The 12,756-nt window shown below is 41.6% G+C and overlaps 1 protein-coding gene across 3 annotated transcripts in view; it reads left to right on the top strand.

The window, feature by feature from the left end:
* UIMC1 (ubiquitin interaction motif containing 1) overlaps positions 1 to 12,756 on the top strand; it is a 209,430-nt gene that overhangs the window by 176,953 nt on the left and 19,721 nt on the right. For 2 of the 3 annotated variants that reach the window (XM_068277053.1, XM_068277054.1), the window contains exons 11-12: positions 2,139 to 2,262; positions 6,470 to 6,533. In XM_068277053.1, coding sequence (XP_068133154.1) covers positions 2,139 to 2,262; positions 6,470 to 6,533 — 188 coding nt within the window. Of the gene's footprint in view, positions 1 to 2,138; positions 2,263 to 6,469; positions 6,534 to 12,756 lie in introns of those variants that run through there. The other variant, XM_068277058.1, reaches the window with a different exon arrangement.

The following is a 12,756-nucleotide window of genomic DNA, read 5'->3' as shown; positions in this document are numbered from 1 at the left end:
CCCCGTTTCTTTTTTCTTTCCTCCATCTTTTCACGTGCATACAGCTTTCTCACAAATAGCAGATGACTTGTAATGGGCTAAAAGCTTGGAGGAAGTGCGAACCGTACAAAAAAATAATTGTAGCTGTCATTTTGTAGCTGGGGCATATCTTTTCTCTATTCTTTGCACTCTAGAAGTAGAACATGTCTTTGCCTCATTTTGTGATTTTGCAATCTGTTAATTAGTTTGATTATAAAAAGAAAACAAAACAAAAATTCTTCCCACTCCTGGCAGCAAGAGCCTGTTGATGAGGCATAGAATTTGTAAACCAGATAAGCAGCTGATATTTGTTAAAAAAAGAAAGAAAATAGGTCCACGGGACCAAAGCCAAGCTCCCAGGACCTAGCTGAAAGAGAGAAGCTGAGCACAGAATGTGGGGAAAAATAGTGAGAATAGTAGACAGAGCCAAAGACCGCTTCCAAAGAGATAGAAGCTGAACTTCAAGGTCAAGGTCCATCATCCATCGCGTTTTGAATGACGGTTCAATGGAAGAGGATCCTTTTTAAAGAAACACATTGATAAGACAGGTTGGATTATGCTTAAATACGTATTTACAAGCTACAACACTACTGAGAGAATGTAAAAAGGGAGCTTTTTGACATGCTTCATCAATTCTATGTCCAGAAAGGAAAAAAAAAAGCTTTCAGTGAAAAAAACCTAACTTTGAAATACGAAGGAGGCTCAGTCATGTTTAGGTGCTGATATGCTGCATCTGGGATAGGTTGCCTTGAGTCTGTGCAGTGGCTGTCTCCTTGCGTCTCCCATCTGTGCATGTCATGTGACATTCATCAAGACCCGCAAGGTGATGGGTGGAGGGAGATGTATAACTCTGCTCTCCTCACTGGGTAGGAACCCCCCCCGGGAACAGTTTGGGTCACAGGGGCTATTGTTACACCCCTGCCATTAATCACATTTTTACCTCCAAATTCCCCAGGGTCAGTAGATTGCAGCCAGTAGCTTTAGACATATAGGCTGCGAAAACTGACTGGTGAAGAGCCCGGGATTAGGTTCTTTAGAACAGATCTATTTGAAATCGGCAAACAGAGGACCTTAAAGAGGAGCTGTCAGCCATACTATGTCAGAAAAAAAACACATAAGTAGATAAATACTTGCTCTACTTACATATGTATTTTACTGTCCACGTTTTGAGTATAGGGATTTTTCTATAGTGAAAAAGAGAAAATCCTTAGAATTTTCCATCTTAACTGTATCTATTTTGAAGCCAGTCCTGATGTCTTTTCCTCCCTTACTGTCCTCTGCCTGATTGTGTATGCATTGCCTGCCCTCCTCCCAGACTTCAGGCACTCCCACCCAGCTCTGCAATAGTAAGTACATTGTCTCAGCATGAGAAATATTTGCCAATCGGAGAGGAACAGAGCTGTGGGAGGGGAAAACAGGAGGCTTCAGCCAATCAGGCTGCATTAGTTAAGTCTAAGGGCAAAGTGGAGAAGCAAAAAAGGACAACCCAGCATGCCCTGCAGATGTACCAAATAAGAGTCGGGTAAACTGGGGAATGGGGAATGATTATTTATCAAAAAGTAAAGAAAAGTAATAGTGATTTTTAACTTTTGGATTGCCTGGTTAGCATCCTTATTACTTGTTCACCAGATAAAATGAAACAATTGATTTTTGATTTTATGCCCGACAGTTACACTTTAGACAGATCGCCACAAGCTCTGCCACTGTGCCCCTATGCAGGACAAGGAGAACATTGCTGAATATTTGCTTTAATGTCAGTATGATTAATCTATTGCTAAGCATAGGTTTCCGTAAAAGCAATGAGAAAAAGAATCACAACTTTAACACCACCTATATGTGAAATGTTGTATTAAGATTTACTTTGAAAATTGTGCCCCTGTAAGATGGTTTGCAGCTCTTCCATGCTGTGAGAAGTGGTGTGAAAGATTGATTGGTAATATTTCATATTTGTCTTCTAAAAAAAAAAAGAAATAAAAAAGATTTGTGCTGAACATGATAGATGAGTGAAAACCAAAGTACATTCTGTTGATATATTGGCATGAAAACCAATGTACATTCTGTTGATATATTGGCATGATTTTAAAGTGTTCTGATAATTTCCATGTTGTTTCCCGGATCAGGTGTGAAATGTGTTACGTGTGTAAATCACTAGTCCTGCTGGGAGATTATGAGGTACATGTGGACAGATGTCTGCAAGAGGCAAGTTCGGAGACCCGCAGTACTCGGAGAGCAAAGTGCGCAAAGGTGAGTCCCTATATAGTGACTGTAGACAAACTGCAAATATGAAATGCAGTGGTTGTGTATTTTTACCGCTGTTATGCTATTTAGGCCATAAAGATTAATGCATTTAGGTTTTCTAAATAAAACATGCTGCATCTGGAAAATGCAAACTGCACTAAAAGTGCAACTAAACATACTGTGTACGCAAAGTTCTTTCAGATAGAAGAGGAAGCTTAAGGCTGGTTTTGCAATGTATATTGGCAGTAGCGATGCTGTGCGTCGCGCCCTCCGCAATGCCAAACACAGGCCTTCAGGAACACTGCATTAGTACATGGTGTTCCCTGTCTGGCATACAGCCAAGCAGGAAGTGACACGCACTTGTGGTCACTTCCTGCTTTGAGTATGCGGAAGTGCACAGAAGCGTATTGTAAAAATACACTTAAGTGCATGCACACTGCGCCGTCGCCACACCAACTTCTTTAAAGAAGCCTGCATCGCCATGGACTAACACGACTTAGGGCCAGACGCAGATCGCCGCAGGAGGTGCACGGTAACATAGGTAAGCGTTAATTCGGACACTTCCGGCGCACGTACTGCAACATGGGAAGTATGAACTTCCTCATAGACTTTCATCAGGCTGCGGTAGCAGTGCAGCAATTTGCCAGTGTAAAAGGGTCCTGAGATGTTTTATATGATGTTGAGTGGTAACAATGCAATTTACCCTCTCCTATTCATGGGCTATTGGGACTTCACCATGTGGGAAATGCCTAACGGTACAGTACTGTGCTTATTGTAGACTAGAGAATAGCTAGTACTGTGTATTCATTGCATGAAGTGGTAGATCCTCTAACAACTGAAATAGCAGTTTTATAAAACCAAATGTAACGGCATTGTATAAGTTTATACCACACGAGATGGGTCTAGAAGCCTTTCTCCGCGTGATGCGCTCACTAATATTGTTTTTTTCCGCCCACCCCTGCTGCGTCCTATATGGTTTTAGGGACGCCCCGCCCCCTGCCTGCTATCTTTTGGTTGTTACACAACCAGATGCGTATCACGCGCCCCTTTGTCCGCATGATAGGTGCGGAGTAATATTGATCCCATCAGACCACCGACGGTGTGTCCCGGTCGTTGCTAAGCAACAGCACGTCTTTTAACTTTGCCCTTCTGCGCCATGACGTCATCTGCCAAAGGCGTGGAACGCCGAAACGCGTCATGACGTCCTAGGCGCAGGGCAGCTGCCGACATTCCCCGTAATCCCATCCCGCTGGCGTGACCGGATCCTTAGGATTACCACAACTACTGGCCATAGTGTGGAGGTGGCCAGATCGGTGATTATACATCCAGAACACGGTGATATACAACATTGTGATGAGCTTTGTTTTACTTTTAACATTGTAAGTTTTATTCATGTCCTTGTGCAAGAAGCAACATTAAAAAGTTAATGCACCAGAGAGCGCTCCTCTCCTTTTCTTTACTTCTGTTTTTACCAGTACGTTTACCCTAATCCCAGAGTAAACCAGGAGCAGCACTCATTGGTGGCTTAACGACTTCTTGTGGAGACACTAACTGGCTAAGCGCAGTGGAATACTTTTGAATTGTTTTTCTATGGCAGCCCTTTCAGCTATTTGAAAGCAGGAGCTGCTCAGATCCCTTTTATATGAGAAGTTTAAAGGATCTCTTGCGAAAATGTGTAAAATTTAAAATACATGTGTTTGTTGTACATTTGTTCCGTAGTAAAATGCACTATATTTTTTTTAGCCATACTCCTTACAGTAGGCAGTAGAAATGTGTCAGATCTGACAGATTTTGGACTAAACTGTCCTTCCAAAGCACTCCTTGGATGGCAGTGGTACACTCTGACAGAATAGTGTGCACTGGAAGACACTCCCTTTCCAACACCATTTTAAAAGGTCCATTCCAGGGAGGTGCCTTTAGAAAAAAATAAAGAAAATACTGGGTATCCTCCAAGAAGAGATGGACTAGTCCAAAACCTGTCAGATTTAATAGATGCTCTAAGTGACAGCTTCTGTAAATAAGAAAAATACGTTTATAGTGCATCTTACTCTGGGATGAATGTACAACTAATACATGTAATTTGTTTTTACATTTTCTGTGATAATTGTCATTTAGGCGCCATTTACACTTGTGCATTGGGTTGCCCTGTTTTACCGCAGGGTGACGCAAATGACAATGCAAGGCAATGGGGTCTAGCACTCTTACATTGTTGCATCACGGCAGAAGTGCCCAATCGGCTGCATTACTGTCGGACGCGGTGCGGAAGTAATAAAAGTTAATGGGCTACACAAAAAATTCTAAATATGTGGGAGTCGTGCATGTGCGGAATGACAGGAATACCAAGGGGAAAACCGGGAATCCTAGAGAATTACTACCTGTGCAGCAGGGAGTACGTCACTGGATGAGGGGCAGGGAAGGGGGGGGGGGGAGGCGCTATGCAGGTTCATGTGTATGACATTTTGTGCATTGTGATGCAATGGGGGCAGAGCATTGCACCGCAAACTCAATGGCCTGGTGTAAAACTGGCCTTAACTCATGGTTATTTCTGAGTAACTGCTCTCTGCAATGGTCTGAGCTAATATTTCCTTTCTTTCATAGCCTGGCCTCCTCAGGAATGTACCATTATACCATAAAAACATCAGGGAAAAAAAAGTACACTTAGTGGACCAGTGGCCTTTAGCATTATTACAGCACAAACCTCTTTGTAAATAACAATGTCTGTAGATTACGGTAATCCCTGCTGTGGATTACATCATCTTGAATACCCCTTGATATAAGTTTGTTAGAAGTACTTAATAATTATGCATTAATGCTTTACAAACCTTCCTTTATTATTTTAATTATCGAAGATTACTTTTTCTTCACATTTGTTTACCTATAGCATACAGTATTATTGTTTTATCTCAAAACCTATTCAAATGCATTGACTGTTCAATTAATTGAAGTATCCTTTCAACCTATTCTAGAATAACATGTGTGAACAACCTAGGCAAGTAGATAGCTAAATGTAATACATTACATGTGAAATAGTGGATTTGAAAAAAAAAAATGTAATTATTAAATATAAAAAAATGTAATTATTCAAATTATTTACAACTATTTGATTCATTTGGATGTCCAAGCAACACAGAACAACTAGCATATCCTTTGTCAACACAGTGCAAACAGCAGTACAATGCTGCAGGGCCTGATTGGATCACTTTGTGTGCATTTCAGCAGATAATATTAAATAATGTTTTAGTTATTTTCACTGGCTGAATATACATTTAGGCCCTTTAACACTCGGGCATGTTTTGCACTGCGCTACCCTGTCTGCGTGCATGGTAACGCAACAGAAAGTGTATGGGGCCCAGTACACTTGTCACGACACATTGCGCCGGAAGCTTCCGGTTCGCCACTGACACACCACAAAGTCAACAGTTTTGGAAGGGTGATTTATTACTTGCTGTATACCATCTTTAATCATCTTGCTTAATAACTGGATTAAACGGAAGCTCCTTTTCATTGGTCCCCACGTTGCTGATTCTGTGTTTTGTTATTATACAAGGGTACTTTCACATGTAGGCTTAGTGAATGTACAGTAAGTTGCTGTCTGATTGATGCAATCAGGAAGTGATTTCCAGTCAAATTTGTGTGCAAAGGTTTTTGTTTTACTGATGTGATAAAAAAGTCAACAGTAAGTTACCATGCAACTTCCGTGGCATCGCAGTGAAAAAAAGGAAGTCGGTGGCCGAGGGAGAATTTTTAAATTTGTTGGTAGTACGGTGCGCATGCGCAGAACGACACAGATACGACACGGAAGTCAAGAATCCCAGTGATGTACTTCCTGTGCACATTATTGGTTCAAATAATTACCCTTTTTTAAAGTATTTTTTTTATCTGCTGTTTGTTCTCTTTAATCTGAAATCCTAGTAAGATGTAAGAAAACACATTTCAGATCAGCACCATTTCATTACACCAGAGACTGTACTTGTTTTTTTCTTTTGCTGGCATTTGACTATGGAGCAAAGTGGATTAGACATGACAGATATGAGTTTATCGCCTCCTTACCACAATGGGGTGGCTATTGTGCGCTGACAATGCGTGGCCGAGTGTGTTATGTCTGAAACCTTTATGGTTTTGGCATCATTTTGATTTAAGCAATGTGTCTGCACATAGGTCAGTTTATAATGCCTGCTAATTCTGACAACTGTGCCTGCGTCTCTCTTACCAGGAACCATCAGGGCGAGAAGGCCGACTTCTGAGCATGTTAGAGCAATCTGAGGCTGTCTCAGCAGGTATGATGTGGAATGAGAGGGCCGCACTGTTATTTCTAATGAAACATATGTCAGTCCTGCAGAAAAGATTGGCTGGAAATGTAATTAATGTAGAGCTCCAAAAGAAAAACATTTACATAAGTGTGAAGGGATTCCCGGGGAATAAAACAAGCAATATAACACATGCTGTAGAAAATGTCTTTACATTTTATGCTCATTCAAATTACTTTATAGATTTCAGGAAAACTGTAGTCAAATGGTATTTGGAATAATAACTTGTGTTCCCATGTAGCTGAATGCATTCTGCTGTTAGTTTTGCCCCCAAAGGAGCTTCAGCTCCAATGTACCTGCTTTACATTAGTGACCATTTAAAAATGAAAATTGGTGAAGATTAGAACAGAACCCCCAGGGGAGATTCGCCAGCATATGAAGACTCACTGTATAGTACTGCGGCATGTCTAGGATTGCTGAACACAAGAAGCAGATGGGCACTAGAACTGGGGGAGCCAAAGTGGCTGATGTGAAGTGTTATAGGCTTATGGCAAGATTAGCCCAGCTGTCCTCTCCTCAGTGCTGCAGAAGTGGGCATGTGAGAGGAGTGGCTCCAGTTGACATGTGAGCTGTAGTACAGTGCTGGGTAAAAGAGGAGAGATCTGGTACTTGCTGTAAACTTTGCATTGAAATTTTCAGCAACAGCGGGATGGGAAATTGTGCATTTGAATCACAGATCACTTGAGAGAGGGTCAAATCCATGTTCCACAACCACTCTTTGCTAGTAATAAAGATGAACCCTCAAATCTCCATTATTTACTAGTCGAAGATATATGATATTGTTAGTTCTATTCCCTTTACAGATTTTTATACTAAGGATCGGTTCACACTTGCTTTAAAAATGTTTTTAAAGCTCAGCAAAAACGCAGGAAGCAGATCCTATGTTAAAAATAGGATCCGCTTCCATTTGTTAAAAACACGGATCCTACACATATCTGTGTGCCGTGGTACATAAGACGGAACGCAGAGTCCGGATTTGGCACATTTACCCGGACTGAATAGGAAAATGTGTCTAATGAAAGCCTATGAGAACTCTGTCCGTTCTCACTACGCTAGTTGCTGCATCCGTGTTGCCTGCTTCCTGTCGCCGCCACCGCTTGGTCCCTGCAAAACTGCCCGGTGGCAGGGGGATCTCCATTGGACTGCAAAAGACCATTGGGAATCCTCAGAAACGGGGAGAATTCTCATTGGTTCATGTTGAACCAATGAAAATTCTCCCTGTTACTAGGGAGAATTGGCCTGCTGCAGCTTATGGAGAGGCGCATGAATCTGCTGGTCTCCGGGCTGCTGAAGGGACAGAGTGTTGGGACAGGTGAGCTGTGATGCGTAAGGGCCGATGTGAGCGACGCTGCGGACGTGCAAACGCGGAACGTTCAGGTATTTTGCTGCATACGAATGCAAAATGGCTGGTACGCATCTGCCTTGTGGATGCGCTTACTGTTTCTGTTCTGCATCCGCTCCATTGTGAACCGAGCCTAACAGTGTATTAAGGCTCCTTGTTATGGTACACTGGTGAATGCACTAGATAATAGTTCAGCAGGCCCATTTTGTTTTTATTTTGCACCATTTAGGCTTGTCCACGTAGTCCGTGTAATTATCTGGAATTAATTTGATGTCCGTAGCTGGGTGTTTTCCTGGCATGGTTTCAAGCTTTGTTTAAATGCTCTGGCAGTACTAGTTATACGATGGTATTTTTTGAATGCTTTTATATATTATGCATTGAGGTACACTGAATATAGATTATGCTACTAATAGTGAAGCTCTAAAATAAAAGTAAAACAATTGTATCTGTAATCCTAATCGTTAATAAGACTTCCCTGGAATCATATAGTTTTAAGTTTTATCTAGAGGTTAAAAGTGTAGTTTTGAGGTCTTAACTGTCTCCGGTACATTGGCAACAATTTTTTCTGGTTTTCAGCTCCTACACACACACATTTTTAACTATTTATCTCTTCCTTGCACTCAGATGTTCTTCTCAGACATACAGGAGTTTTATCAGCTCAAATTAGTTATCATCATTTAAAGTCCTAAATTCTTAACCCTTACAGTGAAATAAAAAAGGGAACACAGTCCAATACTAATTAGGATTGGGATTTTACATAAACCTCTTTATTTCCCTATATTACATGTTGCTGCAGGTACCCTTTATCCACCATCTTTATCATTCTAAAGGTAGCCATACATCTAGGTATGTATGGGCAGATTTGACCAAGAGACAAATCTCTCTCTAATCGAATCTGATAAGAGAGAAATCTGTCAGCTGCCCATACACCACAGGCCGATTCCAGATCAATTTCAGCATGAAATCTCTCGGGAATGGGCTTTGTGCATCCGTCCACCTCACTGCCCCGACACTGTCCCCCCAATGAAAAATGTCCCCCATGCCCAGTGCAAGATATAAATTACCTTTCTGCCGCCTCTGCTAGTCTCTGCAGGCTCCAGGCGCATTTTGCTCATCATACACGCACACCACATGGTTGCCTAGTAAAGTGGCCACGAGTATGACGCCTGAAGTCATATGCACAGACCCTTACTAAGAAACCACGTGGGGCGTGCATGGAGTGCGCCCGGAGCCTGTGGGGACAAGCGGAGGCAGCGGAAAGGTAATGTATCACATGCTCGGGGCACCGAAGGGGACATTTATCATTAGGGTGGACAGCGCCAGGGGTTTTGTTGCATTCGTCGATCATCACGAAATTGCACACCATTACCGCCATGCAACCAATTGAGCAAGTTGGCCCAACATCTTGCAGCATGTGCGATCGACTGTGCAACCAATTTCGGGACTGAAATTGGTTGCATGGTCGGTTGGGCATGCACTTGACGGAAACTATTTTTATGCGATTCAATTATAATAATCGAATTAGATAGTCGATCGGCCGCCAAGTCGCCTCATGTATGGTCCCCTTTAGGGCATTATACAGTGACTGGAATGCTTTCCCACCTCTACCAAAACACTTTATCATTACCTTTTTATCATCATTTTGCCTTGTGGTCAGAAACCACCACTGGGACTTTTATGACAGTTCATCTAGTAGGTAGTCCCAAGCATCATCTACTGAAGGGCTAGATTTGTAGACGTCAATATAACGTAATTTGCCGACATGCTTTGCACCTTCAAGGAAGCCAAGGGGGGAATAATGACAGGTCTGGCCAGCCATAATTGCTTTATCCCCAGTTTATTCCAGTATTGCTGCAGTCTCTGCCTAATCTCTGCTGTGCACAGCTAGTTATGAAAGGTAAACTGGTCAAAGCTTTATTTGCTGTTAGCATGTAGAGTCAGAAGCAATAAGAGACCTTCACCATCAGAAATATCATACACTGTATGGGCTTTATTAAATGTCCATTTTTTTTATTGCTGGAGGGTAGGCACCAGGCTGTTCAGTGGGCGTGCATAATTAGTGTGCACTGAGCGGGTTTACAGTGCGACGCCCTGAGGAATATTGATTGGCTGGATTTGTAGTCCTGCAGTGAAGCACAAGGCAGAGGGGAAACAACTGAAATTCAAGCAACCAGAATTCACGACTCCCCACATCAGAAATTGTCTCCATCCTCTTTGGACAGCAGTCTCATGTTGACTCCTTTCTGCTGAGTGTGTGGGTTGACTTGCTTTTGTGTGAAACCTTGTGACTTCACTTTCGTAAAAGCCTAAATTCAGTCACAATTACTGAAACCAGTCTGTTTACCAGCAGATTTGGCAGGAAGCGCCAGATGTGTGTTTCCTGATTTACATATTATTCAGCAGAGATCAACGAAATTGAAAAACAAAAACAAGTAAAATAACACCTACTATTAAATAAATATTTGAGCTGTTTATGAAGTAGTGTATCTTTATTACCTTAGGAGCAAGTTCACCTTCTACACACACCTGAAATGTGAGGGATATGTAGGCTGACATATTTATTTCTTTTTAAACAACGCACCTTACCTGGCTGTCCTGCTGATCTTTTGCATCTAATAATTTTAGCCATAGACCCAGAACAAGCATGAAGCTCAGATGGTTCTGACGGAAAACTTGGATTAGCTGAATGCTTGTTTGAGGTTTGTGATTCAGACTTTTCTGATGCCAGAAAGATCAACAGGACTGCCAGGAAACTGGCATTGTTTAAAAGGGAATAAATAGGGCAGCCTGCATATGCCTCTCACTTTAGGTGTACCTTTAAAGTGTATTGCATTCAAAGAAACAAAAAAAAGACCATTTCTGTGATAACTTCTCAAAGGATCTCTCATTTTACTGTCTCTGCTGACTGACATCTTCTAGAACATGCAGTTTTGTACATAACTGTATAAGTAAGGCAGTGCCAGCACGATTTCATCTATATCTTTAGTAAACAGCAACTGGATGCTCAGATATCCATATGAATTGCCAGAAATAACTAGTGTAAGCTAAATAAATAGTTATATGCCATACTATAAGGAAGAGTCTTCTTATATTTTTTTTTATTTCTATATCGCCAAGATCTTCCGTAGATCTGTAGAAAATGGACAAATGTGGGGACCTCAAATACATAGTTCAACACACAATAAGCACATCCAGATTCACAGGTCCAAAATGCATACATAGTTCATGTATGATATAGGGCTGGTTGAGACAGGCGTCTGAACCAGAAGCCCACAGCCGGCAGAAAAGCAGCTGGCTCCCTTTAGCTGTGCATCCTGTCGTTGGCTCGGTGCATCGCGGTTTTAAACCCCGCAGGGGGACACTGAAACGCAGGGGGTTAATAATCCAAAAAAACAAGGTGACTGGAAACTATGGGATCGAGTGCAACATTTGCCCAATTCACGGTAAGGGATCACACTGACCGCTGTCATTTGACATGGACAGCGCTAAAATGACAAGCGCTGTGGATGTCGTTTAATGCCGCAAAGACGTCCATGTGAACCGGCCCATGAAAACATGCAGCAATACCGGTACATGTTCATTTGATAAAGTCCCAGGGGAGGACTCTGCCCTTGTGAGCTTGCACTCTAGAGAAATTCAACCCTTTTCCATGGCGCACTCCCATCAGGACTTTTCACCTGAAAAAGCTGTCTTGTAAAAGTTGTGGCTGAACATAATAAAATGATCTTCAACCCGTAAACCACAGAGAAATCCATATAGTAAAGGCTAGTCGGTTAAGCAAGCTGTATTTACAAAACGGGGATTTAAACGGTTATTTTATTCTTTTATTCATACAAGAAGGATGAGAAAATGCATCATTCCACCAGGGAAATATACTACAGTATAATCAAGACACATTCTTGAGTGCTGAGAATTGTAGTAGATGCTTAAGATGACTAGGTTTTTGTTTTTTCTCCCAGGAGGCCTTGAATTTTGTTGTTCATTTTAGTATGATCCAAACATTGCCATTTTGTACTACTTGTGTTGTTTTCGTAGACCCTTGGCCACGAGAATGTAGTAGAGCCTCTCATTGCCTGCTATATAATTTCCCCAGTGAATGCTTGTTAATGAAAATCATTCTCGCAGACGTTTCCTCTATTTATGTTGAGGGGAAATAAGGACATTGGAAACTTAGCGACTGTCTTTTTTAGTGTATGGAATACCTGCAGGCTTGTATTGCTTTACTGTCACTGAACACAATGATGAAATAGTCATGACAGGTGCTCCATGGTACCAAACAACCATCATGGAATACTGGATTCCAAATATATAGTTTTGTAAACTTCCGTTCTCATAGGAAGATCTATTGATATCTCAGAGTGTGAATAAAAAGGGCAGGTTCGTGTTCTACAATATTGCTTAGTTACAAATGAACTTTCACATGGAGCACCTCTATTTCCGACCCACAGCACTGTTCCAGAGTGACATTTTCCCTAAACAAGCCTATGGGGAAATTTCCTCAGAAAAATATCTATGAAAAACTTAGTAGTATCACACATCTAGTACTGGAGTTGGATATTAGTGGTGATAAATAATATGAGCACATATAAATTAAAAACAGAGGTGCCCAATATAAGATATAATAAAGTAAGTGAAAACCTTACATGGCTTGTAGGGGGCTTACCTTCAGGGAAAGCAAAGGCCAATTCAGTCACAAACCACTTTAGTCAGCGTGCTACAAAATGGACCATAGTGAACTCTTCATCAGGTCATGGATGTCAATCAATGACTGTATATTGGGGTATCTTACTGGTCCCAACTTTACTCAGTGACTTTGACCACACAAGCAATATATTGAGCCCTATTCAATTC

This window comes from Hyperolius riggenbachi, chromosome 3 (genome assembly GCF_040937935.1).
Source record: "Hyperolius riggenbachi isolate aHypRig1 chromosome 3, aHypRig1.pri, whole genome shotgun sequence".
Classification (NCBI taxonomy): Eukaryota; Metazoa; Chordata; class Amphibia; order Anura; family Hyperoliidae; genus Hyperolius; species Hyperolius riggenbachi.
The sequence above is the reverse complement of the archived record's forward strand: the minus strand, read 5'-3'. Positions and strand labels throughout refer to the sequence as shown.